The sequence below is a fragment of the Panicum virgatum genome, chromosome 5K (genome assembly GCF_016808335.1).
Source record: "Panicum virgatum strain AP13 chromosome 5K, P.virgatum_v5, whole genome shotgun sequence".
In the NCBI taxonomy this organism is placed as follows: domain Eukaryota; kingdom Viridiplantae; phylum Streptophyta; class Magnoliopsida; order Poales; family Poaceae; genus Panicum; species Panicum virgatum.
This window is the reverse complement of record NC_053140.1, coordinates 1,511,161-1,533,108: the sequence shown is the minus strand read 5'-3', so window position 1 is coordinate 1,533,108 and position 21,948 is coordinate 1,511,161. Positions and strand designations below refer to the sequence as shown.

At 49.3% G+C, this 21,948-nt stretch overlaps 3 protein-coding genes and 1 pseudogene across 4 annotated transcripts; all 4 read right to left on the bottom strand.

The window, feature by feature from the left end:
• Positions 1–772: 772 nt before the first annotated feature.
• On the bottom strand, positions 773–5,505 carry LOC120705554. Its single transcript, XM_039989962.1, has 3 exons — positions 3,368–5,505; positions 3,044–3,235; positions 773–1,564 (listed from the first exon to the last, which is right to left on the bottom strand). The coding sequence occupies exons 1-3, from the start codon at positions 5,434–5,436 to the stop codon at positions 976–978; spliced, it is 2,850 nt and encodes a 949-aa protein (XP_039845896.1). The 5' UTR covers positions 5,437–5,505; the 3' UTR covers positions 773–975.
• A 548-nt stretch (positions 5,506–6,053) lies between these two features.
• On the bottom strand, positions 6,054–9,105 carry LOC120705555 (V-type proton ATPase subunit E-like). The gene is made up of 6 exons (XM_039989963.1): positions 8,824–9,105; positions 8,058–8,155; positions 7,717–7,873; positions 7,007–7,203; positions 6,480–6,579; positions 6,054–6,353 (listed from the first exon to the last, which is right to left on the bottom strand). Exons 1-6 carry the CDS (start codon positions 8,923–8,925, stop codon positions 6,318–6,320), a joined length of 690 nt encoding a protein of 229 aa, XP_039845897.1. The 5' UTR covers positions 8,926–9,105; the 3' UTR covers positions 6,054–6,317.
• A 5,846-nt stretch (positions 9,106–14,951) lies between these two features.
• LOC120705553 lies at positions 14,952–15,646 on the bottom strand. Its single transcript, XM_039989961.1, has one exon. The coding sequence runs from the start codon at positions 15,539–15,541 to the stop codon at positions 15,263–15,265; it is 279 nt and encodes a 92-aa protein (XP_039845895.1). The 5' UTR covers positions 15,542–15,646; the 3' UTR covers positions 14,952–15,262.
• Positions 15,647–16,206: 560 nt separating this feature from the next.
• On the bottom strand, positions 16,207–21,581 carry LOC120705550 (annotated as a pseudogene). Its single transcript, XR_005687995.1, has 9 exons — positions 21,466–21,581; positions 21,025–21,317; positions 20,753–20,840; positions 20,607–20,674; positions 20,046–20,502; positions 19,451–19,676; positions 19,028–19,061; positions 17,263–18,917; positions 16,207–16,886 (listed from the first exon to the last, which is right to left on the bottom strand). The product of XR_005687995.1 is annotated as an uncharacterized LOC120705550 (transcript).
• Positions 21,582–21,948: the final 367 nt, after the last annotated feature.

Below are 21,948 nucleotides of genomic sequence, written 5' to 3'. Positions count from 1 at the left end.
AGGACAAGCATTTGCAATTTACAGTGTCTCTCTTCATATTGATTCAGAAACAAAAAATACCGTTGCCTTTTCAGTTCATGTTTCTGCCCAAAGGAGGAAATAGGAATCGTGGATGATCTATGTATGTATATATACGAGGTAGGAGATAGTTTGTTGCATCTTTTTTTGACAGTTTTTGCTGAATGAAACAACTGAATCATAAGGTATTTCGCATGTCTGGAAATTAAACACTTGATTTGTGTGCCGTGGTTGACAAGATCTTCTGTATATCCTTCACCATCAAGCATGTCGTCGTAAGGGAACGGTGTGGGTCCGTATTTTCTTGTACCTTCTGTTGGTCCTTTTCCAATGATAGCACGCGGTTGCGTAGATTACAGGACCTGGTCAGTATTACTTTAACCACGCCGTGCGTACGACGTACATACTAGTGTTTGTTATCTTGTAGCCAAGCAAACAATTTTGCTCATAACAAGCGACACGACATGCCGTTGCCTGTGCCCGTTGCTCACGAGCAGGGCAGGGTCGCCTGCACGGTCGAGCACATCCAGGCACGAGGCACGACGGAAACGTTGATGTGAGCCATCGATCACGCACACGTCCGACACTCGCCATGCGACCATGCCAGGCACCTCCTTTCATTTCATCCCATCACCTGCGTCCATGTCCAGCGGTCAATCCTGTCGACGTGCCTATGCGTCCCTGTTCGTCTCTACAAAGCAAAAAAAAAGGCCTCTGAAGCTCCTTTCTTTTCAGTCTGGAACAAGATGTGCTGTAAGGATAAGGGTCTGCTTCACTTTCATCTCCCTGGGTTTGCCTAAACAAAGTAGTCATGGTGATTTCATTTCATTCAGTGCCGCACTGAACGATTGGTTCAGGAACTGCAATGCTTAGAAATGAATCATATACCGATATAGGCATAAACCGATCAAACGAATACAACGGCAACGATGGTGAACAACAAACGAACAGGTTCAGTTACATGCTGCTCGAGCTCACGTCGGTCTCAATCTCCTCCTCGTCAAACAAGGTCTTGGACAACGTCTCGAGCGCGGCGGCCCTCATCCCCTCATCGCCGTCGGACTCCGACCCGCTCTCCATCCTCTTGGCGGTCATCGGTGTCTCCAACACCACGTCGGTGCAGGCCGCCCGCCGCCGCTTCCTCCGCTTGGAGGACGACCCGGACCACGGCACGGTCACGGACGGCTCCTTCCCGGGGTGCTTGAGCGCCCAGACGCGGCGCAGATCGGGCACCCAGCTCGTGAAGGAGGAGAGCTGCCTCTGGCGGTCCCGGCGCTCCTGGGCTCTCACGATCAGCTTGTCGTGCCGTTCGTCGTCGTGCTGGCGGCTGCTCCGAGAGTCCCGCTGCATCAGCTGGAGCGCAGAGGCGCTTGTGCTGGCGTCGGCGCTGTTCAAGTGGCTACGGCCCCTGTCGACCCTGCTGAATTCCTGGTTGCTGCTGCTGGGTATAGAATCTGAACAGTCGACTTCGTCCTCGTCGTCGAATAAATCGAACTCCATCTGTGTGTAAATCTTCTTGATCACATCCTCCATGGAATTGACGTACCTGAAAAAGCATTGGAGATTACACTTATATATTACTTTTCCATCTTTAAAAATGGAAAGCATTGTAGCAAAGTAATGTAACAATCTGAAACAAGCATTGTTCAGCTTCAAATGGTTTCTTCTTCTTTCTAAGGAACAACATTTACAATGTAATTCTGTATCTGTTTGCACACATACTAAACTCAGAAGAAAGATTAAAAGTTTAAAAGGTGCATTATGGTATCCATGATCATGCAGACCAGCAATTCATATTTATAATAGTTTACTACCAACACTGTATTTCCATTACACTGAAATGTTGGAACGCCACTTTCTGATTCAAGCAAATAAAGAGCACATCCGATGTGGCGATGTCAGTACTACTACACTGTGCAGCAGCGCTCCTTAAAGGATCAGAAAACATGAGATCCAGTTATCTGTGATGCCACCATCTCCTATTTTCTTTACATGTATCCAGGGGGTGGTAAGGGGCCTTAAAATCCAAGGGCCAGGCTCTAATCTTATACAAGTTTGTGCTAAAAATATATAAGGGCCAAGTTGGATTGTGAAGAGTCCACTAGGGCTCTAATCTAAAGTGAAGGGATGAAGTCAGAATTGTAGTCAACAAAAGTGAAAGTAACTTATAGACTGAAGCAGATCCCGATTCCCAATCAACACAATCAGTTTTTAGCTTTACATAACAGAGATATACGGATCAGGTTGGCCCCGTAAGCATGCCAGAGATATAACCAGATTAATGTGTAATATTAAGAGAAGTATCTCAAGTTTGTACTTCACTAAATTTGTATTTTTTATCTGGCTTGACCAAATACTTGCAGTTGCAGAGGACAGAACTCGACCTGCAAGGGGCAAGCCGCCCCCCGAGCATTAATGTAAGAAGAAGACCTCTCACGCAGGTCAAGAAAACCCCCGAACCCCTGCCCCACCCTTACATAGGGGCGCCGTAACCCATACCGTAACCCGTGTGAGAGCGGGCCGGGGTGAGCCGGGACCTATTTCCATGTGCTTTGGCATGTAGGCAAGCGAGGGGATTTTTTTAACCTCAACCTGAAATTCGCTCCCACCGGGAGTCAAACCCAGGACCTGAGGAGTGCTACTGAGGCCACCTAACCAATCCGGCTAGGCACCCTTTCGCACAGAGGACAGAACTACAGATACTATTTTGCCTTAAAGCATAAAACTTGCTTAGGGCAAAGGAAGCAGTATGAAATATGAATGTGCACTATAGAAGTGTGCAACAAATTAAAATGAATTTGTGCTTGACCTGATACTGGACTTTTCTTTCAATTAAATGGCAGATTTGCACTTTTGCTGTGCATAAATGAAATTGCCTCTCCTAGGATTGGTAGCAAGTTTAACTTTCAGTGCACCGTGCATGAATAAAATTACATGAACTCCAACACTAAAAGTCACTAACATTCACAAAGATAGTCTCTAGTAAACAACATTGGGATGTTGAAAGCACAGAAATTAATCATACCTGGACTTTATGGTCTTTTCAGCATACTCAAGAATACTGTCAGACTGAAATGAATCCCCTTGGAGATTGATATCAATAAACTGCAAAAGCGAGCATATCTCTTTTATCATTTTCTGCTTTGAACCTTCCTCTATAGCAGATCCAAGTTCAGATTTGATTATTTCCATTCTAAGCAAAATCTGAAGTTCGTGTCTGGTTCATGCTTGTTAAGGTGTACAAAACCACAAAAAATAATCTATTGAGAACATAGAATTTTAAATGATATACCATCTAAAATAATTGCATAGATGGAAGGAAAAGATTGAGCACTAAAACAAAGGATACTCTCGAATTTTGTAACATGTACTGTGTCTTGTGTTTTGTTCCGATGCAACAGATGCTGAATCACTTCCTCTGTACTTCAACACCAGCTCTTTCGGTTTCCTCAACAGAATATTGGAAAGTTCACAGGTAAGTTTTGTGCCAGAAGCATCTTCTGCTTCCTTGCATTCAAAGTACCTCACTGCAATCTTTCCATGCTTAACCAACAGCGCATGGACACACAAGCCAACCAAGCGTTCAGCTAAAGTCCCCAGATCAGCATCTTCTGAACAAAGAGCTTGCTCAATCTTATGAGGGACACTCCCAAGAAATGCCTCTAAATCTTCCATAGAAGTGAACATCGAACTCCCTTCACCCACTGGTTTGTCCACTGCACTGCAATCTGTTTCATCCACTGGTATGTCCACTTTATTGCAATCTGACTCATTCAATGGTGTGTCCACTTTGTTGCTATCTGCATTGTCCACTGAGAAATTGACACGGCCAGCTGAAGCATCTTCTTCTGAAACCAGAACTCTTGCTTCTGAATCATCCTTTGAGGGAAGAGAATTATCTCTTTCCGTATGTAGGCTCGGTAGAGTATTAAGGTATGACTGTTTCACTTGTTTCATCCAACATTTCAAAAACCGCAATTTTTTGGATGTGGCACCATACCTTCTGAAATACAATTCTTCAAAGTCCACCACGGGCATGCTGCCATTAGCATGTTTCAGGAGCAAATCACAGAAGGTGTTCCAGGTGGTGGCCTCAAGTAGCTTATTAACCAGCCTGCTTCTCTTCCTCCTCGCACTCTGCACCTTTGTAGCACCAGATACACAACTATTTGCTGTTTCAGGGCCTTTTGCAGCAACCTGGCCTAAACCATTGCCATTCTTATCAAAATGAAGTACTGCACAGTTTATCGAGAAAGGCACAAGAACACCATCTAAAGAGTTCCCAACTCCATCAGAAACCGAGACAACTGCGCAATAGTTCCATTTACTAAGGAACACCAGAATTAGCTGCCAAATTGGCTTGGCACCCCCTAACCGATCCTTCTCGTCACCAAGAACCAATTCAAGAATCTGATGGGGAAAGAACTCCCTGTCTACAGCTTCTTCACCGTCACCCTTGCCTCCATCTCGTAGCAACCCACGCACCATGGTAGCATCACCATCCCCACCCATCAGCAGATCCGAATTTCCCAACTCACACACCGATTTGACATGTATCCTGGAAACGCCATTGCCGCTGGCCTGCCACCGTGCGGAACCAACCACCTCGACCTCACAGCCCTTGCAGAGCAGCGGCTTCCCCTCGACATCGGCGATCTCCAATACCACCTCCCCTCGCCGTCCACCTTCCGCAACGCCAAGTCCAACAACACCCCACACGAGCGCCGGCGGTGCGACCGCCGACCCCAACGCGACCGCATCGGCGGTCGTGAACCACCAACCCAACTTGGTGACCGCCCTCCGGATCCCCTCGCAGGCGGAAGCGACGGCGACCCAGCACACCTGCAGGCCGTTCGCCGAAAGGCGATCCCTCACAGGTCCGAAAACCTTGCGAAATTTCTCGACGTAGCCGGCGTCGCCCCTGAATTCGTCGAATTCGGCGGCGGCCGTGAAGAGGACCACCAAATTGGGCGGCGGATCGAAGCCGCGGCGGCGGGCACTTCGGGAATCAGGGTCCCAGGAGTAGTCGTGCTCGAGCTGGAGGAGCGACTTGGCGATGGATGAGGAGGCGGGGACGCGCGGATGCGTGGGGGCCCGGAGGGCGAGGCGGCGGAGCGGGGCGAGGGCGGCGAGGGTGGCCGGGTGGAGGTCGAAGGAGAGCGGGGTGGGGGCGGCGGGGAGGGACCTGGGGAGGAGGGAGGAGGAGAGGATTGGGGAGAGCGAGGAGAAGAAGAGCCGCCCCGCGGAGAGGGAGGCCGGGGACGGGGAGGCGGCGAGGAGGGAGGTGGCGGCGGGCAGGACGGCGGCGAGGTAGGACGAGGCGGCTGGGGCGGGGGCGCTAGAGCCTGGGGACGGGAGGAGGGGGTCCAGATCGAGGAGGAGAACAACGCGGCGGGGCTCGCCGGCGCCGGCCGTCATGGGTGAACTGGATGCCGGCTGCGGCAAGAGAGGAGCCGGAGGAGAATGGCTGGGTAGATCTGTGTGTGGGGTTATGCTTTTCTAAATTTTTTTTTTCGGGCAAGGGATGAGGGGATTTCCAAACTTTTGGCGGGAAGGTTGAAGGAGCCGGCGGACAAGGGCGCGGCCCAGCGAGGCAGGAACTGGCTCACTCCCGGTGGGGCCCACTTGTTCCCACAGCGTAGCAGCCACGTAGGAAAGGCGGCGGCCGGCGGCGAGGATCGTGTGAATGCAAATTACGTTCACGTAGCAGCTGTTCAGTTCAGACATCAAGTGCGAGCTCCTGAACATTGATCAGGCATTTTTGGGATCATCATGTGATCTGGACGCTTGAAGACAATGAGAAACTGTTGGATAATTTTCAGGGAACATCTTTATCTTGATCAAGACCCAGCTACTCGTATCATTCACATGTTTGGATGCAAGTTTCCCAGAGTAGGAGCGAATGAATTTCACATGAAAACTGAATTGTACAATTCTTGGACATTTAGTGTCCTAACTCCTAACAGCAGACAATCAGGATCATCGTCTCTCTTCCACAAAAAAGCAAGTAAATGACAGCCAGCGGGATAATCTCCAATGAAAGAATGAAAGACATGGCAGCACTGCACATCCGCCTTATTTTAAGAAAAGATCGTCACAAATATGAACACGGTTTAATTTCTCTTATTTGCTTCGGTGCAGGATTGGACGGTATGGAATCACAACGCCTCCATAACAAAAGGTAATAACAATTAAGATCGAACAGTTTGATAAATCGCTATTGAGCTGCCAAGCATGCTCCTGGACATCATCAGGGTACCCCAGAGAGTACTGAGCCGCGTTCTGCTTCCAAGGATTGGTTATGCGGATACCTGCCCGAAAAGGTTTTGACGGATCTGTACATGTGCCAAAGAAAGGTTGTCATCAGACCAGAGAGGCGACAGGACATGCATGGTAAACTAACCAGAATTACTTCTGAAATCAAAATGTTCAAAGGAAATAGAAAAACAAATGTTGCTTACCTCGGGCAGCTTTTTTCTAAAAACCACCTGTAGTCTAGCATCCAGCGTGTTTTCACAGACGATCTTTCCATCTCGGGAAGCTAGCACAACTCCGCCAGAGCTACATTGAAAGGTATAACAGTGAGAACTGAGATGCCATCCTTAACATTCATTAAACATGATTAGATTGTTCTGATGATAACAAATAGATCCTGTATACTTTTTCCAGCCTTTAGAGAAGGGATTACTCAAATATGATTACAAAAGTACAATACGACATTTACACCTAGTACAATTGCAGTGATTCTATAAAAAGATCCCTGGCAATACTAGGAGAATATCATGAGAACTGAGAAGCAATGAAGCCACCATACAACAGATTCTATCATTTCACTAGGTAATGGCAAACACCCTTTAGCCATTTAGGACAGAAACTTCAGATACCACTAAAATGAAAAAATTTAGTAGCATGCAATGTAGAATATGAACAATCGGCAGTAGATATCATCAAATGAGATTTGGTCTCATGAAAAGGTTGCAGGCCTTACCAGGTGGGACCAGGTGCCTGAAAATGACTGGGTGCAGATGGCAGATAGACATGACGGTCTACCACTATCTCAGGAGGATATACATTTGCTTTCTCTGCATACTCATTCCTTGCCGACTCCAAAACTGAATCAACAAGCTCAAGATCCTCCTTCCTGCAGCGGAGAAGCACAGCTGGCTCTTTCAGCCGCAGCAAACTCTGTTCAGAGAAAGTTATGCATTAACTAATGCTCAAATTACTGGAGAAATATGAAAGTAGATGTTAGTGCAAACAAACTCTACTCATGTACATTGGATAGATATACCAAATTGAGCATTAACCGCTGCAACTACTTTACAAGTCGTATAAAAAGATTACATTATTCTTTTAAAAAATTATGACTTGAATATTACTCGAAATTCAGGCACATTATTCTTCAAGGTTAGGAACAAAATTAGTTCAAGGATTTTCACAGAAAACTGAATCATTTTATATCATCAGAAAAATCATCATGGCAGTAGGATTGGTGTTATTTCCATCAATGAGAATCCTACCAGACTAAATGGCCTGAAAATGGAATAGACAGCACAACTGAAATAGCATGTTTTTCTTTGTGTTTCTTTTTGGACCGCTTTTGTTCTCTATGTGTGCTGTTCAAATGAGCAATGCAGTAGCTGCACCAAGTTCATGCTTCCTATTCACATAGAAGGAAGCAAATTAAGTCCTGCTAACCTGAACAATAAGTATCTTCAGAAGTTTCTTGTAGGTTTGGTGACCTCGGCTGATGTACAGGAGCTCTTTCCTTGCTGATTCCATCATACTTGTTACCAAGTCATCCTGAGCTTGAAGAACTTTAATTCGGGAAGCATTGAGCTGCATTGAGTAGTCACTGCATGGAATAAACACAACAAGATCAGTGAATAGTTTTTTTAAAAAAATATACAGAAATAGGATGCCAAAGAGAGAAATTATTCAAAATGACCTGTAACGAATATTTGATTAATTTACAAGGTATGAAATAGGTAATAAACTAATAAAAAATAAGAGAGACAAATAATAACAAGAAGTATTACATTTTCTTCTTGATACCAACTTGCTTCTCTTTGCGATCAAATTCCTGCCTGATCTTCTTTTCAGCTTCCACCAATTTCAATTTTTCAATTTGGAATTCCTGAGTAGTTGCCATTCACATAAGTTCACTTCATAGAAAAAAGTTGCAGATTTCAGATTAAAAGGAACAGACATCAAACCATAGCGTCACTCGGTTCGTGTTTTCCTGTGACAAAAGTGTCACAGTTGTCCAATGGCAATGGGCATGTATGAAATCTAATGGAAGCGAACAGACTAGTTCACTTTTTTTATTCTCTGAATTTGCATTACATGATAAATCTGGTAAAAATAGTTCAGCTAAATGCAGTACATGTGCTTGTCTCAGATAGTACCAGTACCACTGGGAAGTAGCTAAAATGTAACATATTTGTATTTCATACTAGAGAACAGGCAACAAACGCAATGTCGCAGTTAGTAACAAACGCGATTGCAACGGTTCAAGCTCTAATAGCACAATGTCGCACCACTGCAAAATCGAACCGCTACGGAAGTAATCCAAATATCAACTCCTAAATCCTAAGCCCCGAGTCCCAACTTTGACCATGCACAGACCCCCCACGTTGGCCGATCCCTGCCCAATTCGCTGAACCTACCACTACGCCCCGCGCATTGCGCGATCCCAGACCAGATCCGAACCTGCGCGATCCGGATCTCACCGATCGCTTAAGAGATCCGGCTCTTAAAACCCTCCACAAGACAATGCGCGGAGGAGGAGCGGGGCGGGGATACCTCGGCGGCTGCAGCCTCGATCTCGACGGCCTTCTCTACGGCCTCCTGGCGGATGAAGTCCGTCATCTGCTTGAGCTGCCGCGACACGTCCACGTCCTCCATCTTGAGAACTCCCTGCGCCCTCCCGCTGCAGGTTCTCCGGTGATCGCCGGTTAGGTGGGAGGCGGAGTCGCCGCGGCGGTGGGTTTTGTTTGATCTCTGGGATGTGCGGGCGGTGGCGTCGTGGCGATTCGTTTCTATCTGACGCGGCCGTCGCGGGCTCCCGCGGCGGCGAAGGTTTTGTTTAGAGGCCCCCTCAGATTTTTCTTTTCCTTCCTCTGTATATCCGCTTTGACACTTTGTATTTTTCTTTTTGATTTTGAGAGGGCGCTTCGTATTCTGGTGTTTGTGTGAGATACGCTGCCTTTTTTTTTGAAAAATGTGAGATACGCTGCCTATACGCGTACACGAGATGGACGACCAGTGGACCTCATCAACTAGCCCAGGAAAAGCCTCGGTGTAAAATGGGCTGGGCCTCTTCAACCGTTTCAGCCCAAAGAAAAATAGCCTTTTACCTTTCCATGGCATTGCCGCATTGCCTAAGAAAGAAGAAGAAATACTCGGAATCCTCTCAAAAAAATGGAGAAATACTCAGTATACACGTACACTATCCATGAATGGGGCTTACTACAAGGAACTAGGAAGTAATTGTACATGAGTTATGTGCTCCGCGGGGCATAGGGCTATGGCCTTATGGGAAATACTCTAAATACTATACACCGTGGAGAGGGACACTTGAGAGGAAGAGGAACCGGCTACCCTGGAGCGCCACGTGCCTCTGCAGAAGGACGGGACGACGCCGTCCCCGGAGAGAGGCGCGCGACGCAGACCATGGGTTTGCCGCGCCTACGTGCCGCGGGTGCAACGGCCTCTGTCTCATCGCTGGCGTGGAACCGACTTTGTTCACCCAGATACCAACACAGAACAGCAATCCGGCCCAAACAAACGAGACCTACAGCCCATATACTCCACATTTCGGCCTGGGCGCAGCGCAGCGCGCGATCTACCTAGTGTATTTGATCCACCGTCCCCCCTTGGGGTCGCCGTCGCGCGCCCTTTCGCCACCGCGCGCCTGGCCACCATCGTCCGACCCGACGGCAACCACGCCAGCACGGCGTTGTCAGCTCCGCCCCGTGATGACGCGCGGGGGCAGGAGGTTCGTGAGCAGCCTCTGGACTCGCCTCGTGCCCCTCTGTAGTACCGTCCCTCCCAGCCGGCCGGCACTGCAAGACCATGCATGGCCGCCATGGCAATCGCCCGCGACGGCATGCGTTCGCGTCAACCACGCGGAGCTCGAGAACAAGCACATCGTAGATGGGTACTGAGTCGTGATTCGTGAATGGCTTGCTCTAGGTGGTGGCGCTTCTTGGAGATCGGCGGCACGGCGAACAGTCCTCATCTCCGAGTCCGATGTAGTCGTCGTCGAGCTGCAGCCTGCAGCTCGTGGTGGTGGACTTGCTCGCATGCCGCCTAGACGGCGTTCCAAGGTAAAGCAGTCATGTCTGCGATCAATCGAATCTCTGTCATTGGACTCGTTGCTGCTGCAGCTAGATGGGGTGGTCCCCAGATTCCCGCTGCCGGACGCGCTGCACACGCATCTCGTTTCCCCAGGCGTGTTCTCGGAAGCACCGCCGACATCGCCGCGGTGTGCTTCGAGGCGGGCGGCGGGTGGCTGTGTGCGGCGACCGGTTCATGGGTTTTCCACGAGGGCGGGGACGGCTTTGAGTCTTTGACGAGAGAGGGAGGTAGGGAGGTAGAGGAAGGGATATCCTTATGCGATTTATCGTCGTAAATCTCGACCGTTCAAGACACATCCTGACGCCGGAGATACACCAAGGGGTGGACGGTATTTGATTTACCGTCCACCCCTGACCCTAGCCAGGAGCTTTGGCGCTTCCCTCCACGGCGACCTCGCCGGGGTCATCGGTGGCAACCACAGCTTCGTGGACTCCACCGGGCGCCTAGCTTCTACACGCACGCGCCCTCGGATGAGCGTGTTCACCAGCGTGCTGTCCCGTGGACTTCTCGTCTCCGTTGTGGCCTGTGCCGCTTCTCGCCAGGGCGACATGGTGGCGTGCGACACCTTTAGCGGGGGCGTCGCGCCGCCATGGCCGGAGGCTCTCGCGCCCCGCGTCTTCCTAGATCGTTTGCCTGCCATCCATCATGTGCAGGCGCGCCGCACTTCCAGTTCTCCCCTTTCTTTGAGACACTGGATTGGTGCCCCGAGTCGAGGTCCATGTGGGCGTCTCCGAGCGCGTGCTCGCCATCGCGCGGCAGCAGCCGAGGGGGGACGCGCGCGGCTCGCGATGGCGACGAAATATTCCGGTTCTCCTAGGAACGGCGCCGTCTGTTCATCGATGACGATGAGGTGGACGCTGTCGTGGTGGCGCGGTCCGACGCCGACTGCAACGTGCAGTGCAGGCTGCTGGATATTGTGGACATGCCTACATTGCCTGGACGGCGCTCCACAGCAAAGAGCAAGCCGTGCGTCAGTGCGTGTGCATTGACCATGGTCTGCGACCTACCAGGCACGTGGATGTGCCGGACGCGGCGCTGCGGGCTGCCCGAGACGCGCGGCAGAAGCAACTCGTGTTCCAGGCGCGTTCCCTGAGAGACATTGAACTGCAGGGCCCGGTGGCACGGAACGACACTGGACGGCCAAGATTGCCTCAGCGTTCTCTGAGGCGACGCAGCATGGCATGGGACGAACCCGCCGAGGTTGCTGCGACGTGCTCCGAGGCAGCCGGCGTGAGGGCGGCGCGCGACGGACTACGACTACGACGCACTGAGGAAGATGAACAGGAGCCTTTTTTTTCTTGTGCGATTATTCTTGTAGATCTCGGCCAGTCAAGTTCAATCCAACGGTTGTTATAGAGCCCAGGGCGGACGGTAAATGAAATACCGTCCACCCCGGGACGGTGATTCGCCGTCCAGGGCCTTGGGGTCGGCCCCCGCCTCTCGTCACCACGCGCCTGGCCGCCATCGTCAGACGGCAACCACGCCAGCACGCCGTTTTGAGCTATGCGACGTGCTAGCGCGCAGGGTCAGGACTGCATGAGGTTCGCGAGCTGCCTCTGGACCCGTCTAGCTCGGTGATGGGCACTAGATCTTGCATGATGAGCTCCAGGCGGCGGCGCTTCTTGGAGATGGGCGGCGTGGCCATCAGTCTTCAACTCTTCATCTACGAGGTGGACGCCGTCGTGATTGCGAGGTTCGACGGCATCGCTGGTGGACGGTGGACCACTGGACCTGATCACCTGGACGGCGTTCCAAGGCAAAGTAGTCATGTCATGTCTGTGATCAATCGACACTCTGTCATTGGAATTGGACTCGTTGCCGCTGCTGGAGCTAGAGGCCGTGGCTAGACCTCGAGCTCAAGGTCGCGTTCCCAGCTTCCCGCTGCCGGACGCGCGGCACAGGCGTGTTCCCCAGACATGCACGGCGGGGATAAGGTGGACGCGCCGTACCGTGAGCCTAGAGGACATGGCGGCACTGCAGGACGGACGACGGAACAAGCGCCGCCGAGATCGCTGCAGCAAGGTGGAGTTTGCGAATAGACGGGCAGGCTGTTTCAGATGAAAATCTTGAAGCCGGCTAGGGGCTCACCGCTCACGATGGTGCACGACGTGTTCCGGCTCGCCATGATCCATGGATACGGCGCGGTCAGTTCATCGACGAGGTGGACGCCCACCGCGACGAGCAGCGCCGGCGGCTGGACAGGCCTGCGTTGCTTGGGTGACGTTTCACAACAAAGAGCAAGACGTGCGTGTGCATTGACCATGAGCTGTGACCGGCCTCTGTCCTGGCGCACGGAGGCGCTGGATGCGGCGCTGAGGACAGCCGGAGACGCGCGGCAGAAGCAGGTCGCGTTCCATGGCGCGTGCGCTGTGACATCTACCTGGGGAGGGCCCGGCGGTGTGCTCCGACTCCGACACGGTCGGCCGCCAGCACGAGGGCGGCGCGCGAAGGACCTCGACGCGCGAGGAAGATGAACAGGGAGCCCCTTTTCTTATGCGATTATATATGCTCGTAAATCTCAGCCGATCAAGTTGGATCCAACGGTTATTATAGCACCCAGGGTGGACGGTAAATGAAATACCGTCCACCCTGGGACGGTATTTGATTCGCCGACCTCGCTCGGGGTCGGCCCGCCTCTCGCGGTCTCGTCGCCACGCGCCTGTCCGCCATCGTCAGACGACGGCGACCACGCCGGCATCCTCGTGCCCTCTGTACAGTCTCTCCCACCCTGCACTCCGGCATGGCAAGACGACCATGGACACGGGAGCGAGGGGAGTGGTGCGCGGCGGGCCGGCGGCATACATTCGCGTCAGCCTCTCGGAGCTCGAGAACAAGCACCTCGGAGGTGGGCACTGGATTGTTCATGACGTGCTCCAGGAGCCGGTGCTTCGTGGAGATAGGCGGCGCGGCCAACCGTCTCCATCTACCAAGCAGCCGCCGTCGTTCTCGACGCCAGCGAGCGGCAACGCGTGCTGGTGGACTGCCGGACCTGCTCGCCTGGACGGCGTTCCAGGGTTGAAGCACCGTACCAAAGGACCTGGCGGCGCTGCAACACGGAACAAGCGCCGCCGAGATCGCCGCGGCGTGCTTCGAGGCGGGCGGCGGGCGGGCTGTGTGCGGCGAGCCGGCGACCGGTTCGTGGTTTTCAGTGAGGACGGCTTTGACCGCCAAGATCGCGATTATCGTCTTAAATCTCAACCGCTCAAGCCCCATCGGACGTCGGAGATACACCAGGGGTGGACGGTATTTCATTTACCGTCCACCCCTGAGGCCTGATCCCCGTCCAGGAGCTCTGCCTCTCACCTCCATGGCGACCTCGTCGGCTCACCGTTGGCAACCACGCCTTCTTGGCCTCCACCGCCTAGCTTCTACACGCACGCGCTCTCGGATGCGTGTTCGCTAGCCTCCTCTGCGCCCCTTCTCGCCAGTCCGGCATAGTGGCGTGCGACACCTTCAGCGGGGGCGTCGCGCCGCCATGGCCGGAGGCTCCAGCGCCCCAAGCCTTGCTAGCTCGTTTGCCTGCCATCAAGCGCGGGCGCGCCACACTTTCAGTTCTCCCCTTTTTTTGAGACGCTGGATTAATTGGTGTCCCGATTCGAGGTCCATGTGGGCGTCTCCGAGCGCGTGCTCGCCGGCGCGGCAGCAGCAGAGGCCGTGCCCATAATGCGTTGCTCCAGGCAATCCCACAGTGTCGAGTGTCGACGGCGGGAAGGCCATCCAACTGTCCAATTTCACGGCGGATGCTGAAACTCTGAAGCAATGGCCTTTGCTGAAGATTGGGGGATTTGTGGCAAGCTGAAAGTGGCTTCAGGCTAGTTAAATGTTACCAGTAATTTCAGAAAGATTCCCAGGTGCTCTTACTCTTATGTGACGACTCTTCAAGATATCCAAGAGAGAACAAAATGTTTTGATTATGCACAGTTTGTTTGTTCACCATTCACCAAGGAAGAGACTAGAGACTGAAACAGGGAAGTCCATATGTTAGCAAATGTAGCTTGTGCTCTCCGCTCCCCTCTTGTATTTTTTGAAACAAACACTGCTATGAATGATAAATAAAAGCTCTGCCTTCATCTAAAAAAACATCTTGGATTAAGATTATAATTTTCAAATACTGCACAACATTTGAGAACGTAATGTATTCTAATACCTGTTTTTATTCAGACGTATTCTAATACATATAGTTGCACTCAATAAGACATTCAAGAAATCTGCTAAGAAATAAATTATTTACACGTACAAACATTGCATAACCTAACCATCTAGCGTCCCTCTAATACTGCCAGGTCCATATTATTCATAGAGCTACTAGTGTTTTCTCCTGTTTCCTGGGCTTCAGAATACCTCTGTGAGAAGTAAACATGCTGTTTTGGGACCGAAAGTGCTATAGCTTCATTCTCTAGCATGAACACCACCGACGACATGAGCGGCCTATTATTTGGATTGTCTTGCACACACAAGAGTCCTATGTGAATGCACCTCAAAGCTTCATTTGGTGAACAACTCCCAAGAAGGGATGAGTCCACCAGACTCATGGCCTTTCCTTCTTTCCACAAACTCCAAGCCTGCACCCGTTGAATCAATTTCATAGAATATAAGTAGTAAAACTTGTACATGCATCTACTGAAGCCTGAAGGATTGTTTCAGATTATCATGTACAATCATCATACAATCGACTGATGGTTCACCATTTGTGCAATCTGAGCACTGACAAGACACATGAAAAGCTCCGAGTTCCATGGATTCATATGTACATGCACAACAAGAAAAATGTCAAGGACAAGGAGATGACGCCCAGGAACATCATCGGGCATTCAAACCACTAGGCTTTGCCGCTTGATTGAAACTCATGCAGGCCTGCAGCGAGCGCCATCGCCAGCGGCTTTCAGAAGTAAGGAAAGCGCGCCCTCATGGTCGGCGACGGGCAGGATTCCTGGCAGAGGGCGTCGAGCTTCCACCCGGGCAGGGGGACGCCGTCCTCCGCGCGCCTCTCCTTGCCGCTGCGGCGGCCGGCGTCCACCGAGGACGGCGTGCCCGGGCTGGTCGGCTCCTTGCCCGCCGCCTTCCCCGCGTCGATGCCGCCGCCAACGCCCGCCGCCGGCCTTGACGCTGTGTCGATGGTCACCTCCGGCAGCCGGCTCATCTTCTTCCCCTCCATCTCCATCTCCCTTGGAATCACGTTGCGCTGGAACCTGAAGGCTGGGCTTTTTGCTGTACGTGTGCTACTCTGCAGTTTGCTTTCTCTAGCTGATATCTTCTCCCAGTAACTTGGTTTGCAGTTTATATTATTCCTCGGCAGATGGCGATGGGTTTGTCTTCTGTTTTGCGGCAGAGAAACGGATAAGATCGATTTCTTCTAAAAAAATGGATAAGATCGAAGTGGGTGAACATTTCTTCACGGAGTTAGTGCTCTGATAGCGATGAGCACATGTTGACAAAGATGATTATCTTCTTTATCTTTTTTTTTTCTCTTCTTTCATTATTTTGGCTGGCTTACGTTACGTTATCCTCTTTCCCAGGCTATCCTGTAGAATCGCCCCCGTGTGGCAGGCTGGCAGCTGTGTTCATCAGGTAAAATGTGAAATTATCATGATATACTGTACAATTCCTGTGATGGAAAAACGATTAGCACATTCATGATGCTAATAACTAGGGATGCAATTTAGATATATTTTGGATCATTGGATCGATCCAAAAAATTGATAACATGAACTAAAATGGCATTCTACATAAATAATTTGGGAGGAGAAATAAACTAGAGTGGTACCCACTTGTATCCTTAATAATAACACCCCCAAAACACATATTTTTCTGTTATCGCTTATACACTGCACAAGAAATGGATTAATAAATTTTCGGATTCAGTCTCCATACCCTATGTTCTCATGTTAATAGGGACTAAGTACGAGTAACAGGCACTTCTCTCCTTGACTGAATAAGGGTAACATACAATTCTTACCTTGACATCAGTCTAAGTTCTAGGCTCTATGCCTCTGTCCTAGCAGAGATTGAACTACAGAAGACCTACATGGTACATACATGAGCACTTGTACAACAGAAACAAAAGTCACGTTGTGTTAGACCTGGAACTAAGAACTATTACAAGCCGAACAGATTATCGCCGGGGCCAAAGATGGATCCACCAAACTGCCTAGTGTTCAAGTCTCCACCATCCAAGGCCGATGGGAACCTATCGAGCCACTGGGTGAGGATTGGGCCGTCAGAGTCCTCCACCCATGGCGATGTCATGTCAATGCCATCCAATGCGATAGGATCCCCATCCAACTTCTTCCTCGTCTTCGGTTCGGAATGGAGCGTGAGATTGTAGTGCACATAGGCTTGGTCGGCCAAAGCCTCCTTGTCCAGCTTGTTGCACTTTTCAGAGTGGTTCTGAAGGATTATATCCCAGTCCCTTTGGAACGTCAAGGTGCTGCAAACCTGGCTGGTAATTCTGACAGCGGCTCGTTGCAGTGATGGTGCTGAATCGCCGTATTGTTCCCACCACATCCCTGTGCACAAGAGTTGTCAATTTAAATTGAGAAAACAGAATTCAGGAGTGCCTAAAAGATGGTAAGTCGCCTCTGAAATATCTTCAATTCAGATAAGTGCATCGAAGCTTATAACCATCAGCTACAACAAAAAATGCGACAATGGATTGGCCTAATGACTTCAAAATGCAGCACCACAAATTAGCAACATGTGACATAATATTGATATATATAAATAGCTAGTAACAGACAGGATGCCCCAGAATAAGCTTACTACTAATTTTCTATTGAGAATACGAACGCGAATGCAGAAAAAGCAATTCAAGAATACTAGAAAAATAGCTGTGGCATTCGGGAATATTAGAACAATGTAGCTGACATAAGCCCCGACGCATACCTGGGGAGGTATTGTTACGGGCCTCTTTAGCAATGTTAGAACCGAACATCCCTTGTGCCTTGCGGAAAGCATGCAATTGAGAAGTAATATCCTGCCTTAGGTCAGGGGTTGTAAGCACCTTATCAAGAACATGGTAGAACTCCTCCTTTATACTAGTGAAAAATTTTACTTCTGGGTTATACTGGATGCTTGGGTTCAGATAGGCGGCTGCTGAATGAAGAGGTGAATGCAGCTCTGCTTGCCATTTTTGCTCCACTATGTCCAGAAACGACTTACATTTGCCTTCATCCATTATGTAGTATGTTCTTATAGAGTCCGTCACTTTTGTCATAGACTCATATACGTAACCAATGGCAGCTTTGCCTCCTGAAACATCCCTCATAACCCTCAACAAAGGTTCAGAAACAGCAGCTATCTCTTCAACTGCTCTCCAAAGCTCATCATCATTGAGTATCTCAACAATGGACCTACCGCATATGAAGAAGATGAATATTCAGCGCAATGAAACATTTGCTTCAGCTTTGACCTGTGCCTCAACAAGGATTTCAATGTGAGAAAATCCGATACAGACTTTGTAATCCCTGAACAAACAAGCTCTTGCCCTGCCATGGACTTTCTCATAAAATCAAGAACCCACTTATTGTTGTAGATAAATCGTGTTATGGTTTGTGCTTGGCAAATGCATTGGTTCACCCAATCAATCTTGGAGAAGTCATCCAACATTGAGTTAATGCAAAAAGATGCACAAGGGGACCAAAAGATGCTGTTGTAGTTCTGCGTGATTAGCTTGTCTATGCTGCCATAGTTTATATTCCTGTCAGCGATTATCTGAACAACATCCTCTGGGCCAACTTCTCGAATCACCTCGTCGAAGAGATCATACAACCCTCTGTGAGTTTTGAAGTGTGGAGAGGCATCCACTGTTTTGAGGAAGAAAGTCCCTAGAGGAGACGACACAGAAAAGTTGATTAGGGCTTTCAATTTGTTATCAGTCCATGAATCAGCCAATATAGTACTCACCCAATCCTTTTCAATCTCTTTTGTTTTCTGCAAAATCTCTGACTTGAGCTTGTGCAACCACTTGTCCTTCAGAACCTCTGCTGACGGCCCTCGGAACCCCACACCACCAAGTACCTCCAGCATATGCTGGTAAGAAACTGAGTCTGCTATACTATAGTCCAACTTATTCTCGAAAAAGAATTTAGCTATGCATCGTTCGGCCTCCAATTCTGAAGCAGCGCGTGACTTGTTAGCAGCACCAGATAGTTTTGGCACCGGAGTCGACACTTCCAGAGCAAGAAGGTGACTCTGTTCAGCAGCAAGAGCAGCAGCTGGAGAGTTCGCCGGCCCTGGAGAAGTAGACTGAGACAGAACCTCCTGTGTTCGTTTCGGGGGTACCGACAATTCCGCAACCCGCTGCCTCTTGAGAAGCTGGAACTCCTTGTACTCTTCCTTTGCCAATATGATAGCCTTCACCTTGTCAATGACGTCTTCCTTCACCTTGGTGCAAGGGTTAACCCCTTTGCTGGGAATTTGAGACAGATGGAACTTGAGCCGGCTGATGCCACCATTGAGGACCTCGTGGCAGAACCTGCACCGGACTTTGTTCCCATCCAGCTTGTCACAGTACTCCCAGCAGGCATCTCTCTCCCGCACTGGAGGGGTAGACGGTGAATAAGCAGAACAGAAATGAAGCACATTAGATCTTGATACGTGAATGCCGTGAGTTAAAGATGCATGGTGCAATCGGAGCAGAGAAAATTACTTTACGGTGCAGCAGCAGGACTTCAAGTTGATACCTGGAAATAAAAGAAATGTATTAATTTCCTAAAATAGAAAAAGCTGCTTATGGTGAAATGCAAGCATCTAAGAATTGAACGATGTTTAATTAGGAACTCAAAAGCTAAAGGTAACGCAATAGGGAAGTTGAGCTCATGAACCATCTCGGTAGCAGCATATCAAAGTGTCACTGTGCTCCATTGCCGGTTTATCCAGCAATCTACCAATCTCCCCACCCACATGATCAACATACCATGCTTTGAGAGTTTGGTTCATGTCCCAGTTAGACTAGAAAGGCCGCGCAGCCTTGCTGCGCGTGGCCTGTTTTTTTTCCTTTTATTTGTATTATATGAAATTTTGTTTGATGCATGTGACAGCTGTGGTTGTATAGTTCATAAGGAGCCTCTACCAGACTGGTGGTTCTGTGCAATGCAGGCTGCAGACTGCTTTGTTGAGGGCGTCAGCGCATTGGGCTACCTGATCTGATCTGCATCGTTTTGCATCCAAAATCATGTAACTTGTTCAGCCTATCTCTGATTGGTCACTTTGGCACTTGGTGAACATTTCAGCATTTCGCTCTGTGCATGACTTCTATCTTCATCCATGTTTGAAGGGAGAAGTTAAGCCATCATTCACTAATTCTCAAAAAAAAAAAGGAGTAAGACAGCAATGCGATATCTTCTGTTTCTGGGAATGACAAGAGTGACTGTGAGACTGTCGATACGAAGTTACATAATGTTTGCAGATATAGAATATGATGCGCCAACAACAGTATTAAATAAAAGTTAACATACCTGAATTTACCATATCACTTTAGGATCAGAAAATGGATTTTTACATAATCTTGTTCTTTTTTCTTTTTTCGATAACATCAATAACAAACAAATTACATAGGCACAACAGAACCGAGCTGAATCTATTTCAAAAAAAAGGGGGAATAGAAGTGCTACTGTTCTTGGGAGAGAAAAAGGGAACCCTGAAATCTGAACTGTCATTGTGCTCACCAGAGCTGAAGTAGCATCAGCGTGCGTATCCTTAAGATAAAGGATGGCGACGTATGATCTGAACTCACATGGCTCTGAATCATATAGTTGGAAAAAAAAAAGTCACGAACATTTGAACACATCTATTGGTGTTTGGTTCTAGAACTCATTTGGGGGGCTCAAAATCATCGTCAACATCATAAGCGGGGTTGCATAAGCATCTGAACAGCCTTCAGATTCCCTGCACCGCAAATGTACTGGTTTCTTACTGAAGGTTTCAATTCATAAATCATTGATATGAAACAAATATGCGTGGTGATTGAACAATGGTCTGAGTAAATGCAGGAGTTCGATATGGCACCGTCCGAGCTATGTCATCATCTGAACTGTCATCTGAACTGCTGTCATCATCAAGAACTGTTCGTTTTGATGGCCCTGACGGCCCTGGCCCTGGCCCAGATAATGCCTCCTTGTCCCTCTATTCATGTTCCATTTGATCAAATATTGAATTTTGTAAATGTCAGTTTCACTGGTTAAACTCTAGATGCAGCGGTGCAGCACATCGCGATATAAATAGTTTACCTGAAATTTTTCAAGGCCGCTGCTCGGGCCTTCAGATCCTCTTTATTGACATTGTTTTCGTAAAGCACCTAAATAAAAACCCCATGAAATAAAATAAGCTCGATGTGCAGATAGTTTCAACAGATGAATCTGGAATAGAAAACTACCCATAATGCAAGATGACCAATGTAGTCCTCGAACAGCTCGCTCCTGAAAAGGAGGGTGAAAACAACAGTGCAATCCAGTATGTTGTCCCTGAAATATTTGACAACCGAGATTGATCGATTGTATATGACCATTCTGGAGACATTAGCTCAATTTACTCGACTCTCGGAGTTCTAAAGTTCCAATTGCTGCTGTTTTATACCATCCTCTCATTTTTCATTTTTCTTTATGGAAAATATCAAATGTCAAGTTGGTACCTAGTAGTAGTACCTACCTGGATATGCTGTTCTTTCCGTAGCCGTCGTAGGCCTTCCTCTGCAGAGGGTCACTCAGAACCTGGTAGGCCTCTCCAAGAGCCTGGGAACCATCATCGAGACTTCGAGAGGGGAACCATCATCGAGAAGGGAACCATCAGCTTGTCAGCACACCACACATTCACTCCGCTAAATCAAGTCGTTGTCCAGCAAGAACATGGACAGAATCAAGCTGCAGTGAGGACTTGGAACTTCTCGGCCGCCTGCGGGTTGTTGGGATTCTTGTCTGGAATTCTGGATGCACCTGCCTCGCCTGAACATAGAAACGGAATCTAAACACATAAGAAAATTTCCCAAACAAGCACGAACCAAAAGGCATTTGCTGTTTCTGATGGGAGAAGCTGAGCAGCAGCAGCATCAGACGAGCAAGATAAGACGGTTGGAAAGGATTAAGTGGGGACCTTGATGTAGTAGGCCTTGCAGATCTCGTCGTCAGATGCGGCGGGACAGACGTGAGCACATCGTAGTACACCGTCTCATTCGTCATCGCCGCCGGCGCCGGCGCTGCTCGCTAGCCAAGAACACCTACTACTCCGTTAGCAAGAAGCAGGAGGCCGGTAGCGGGGAATGGATAGAGGAGCGCGGAAAGGAAGGAGACGAGCTGTGCCATATGGAAGGGAGGAAGAAAAGGCGCATCACTCATTCATGGCGCAGCGCAGGAAGGAGGGAGCCCATCCCCCACAGGCCCATCTTTCCAGTGATGCGCACGCCGCGGCAGCAGAGCTGGGCAGAGGGCAGCGGAGCGGGGGCTACGCTACGGCTTAATTGGGTAATTGCAAAAGATAATTTATAATTGCAAACAAACAAAAACTTTTAATATGGTAAGAAAATGGCAGAAATTATATATTACCCTATATATTATATGACAAAAACTTTTACAACTC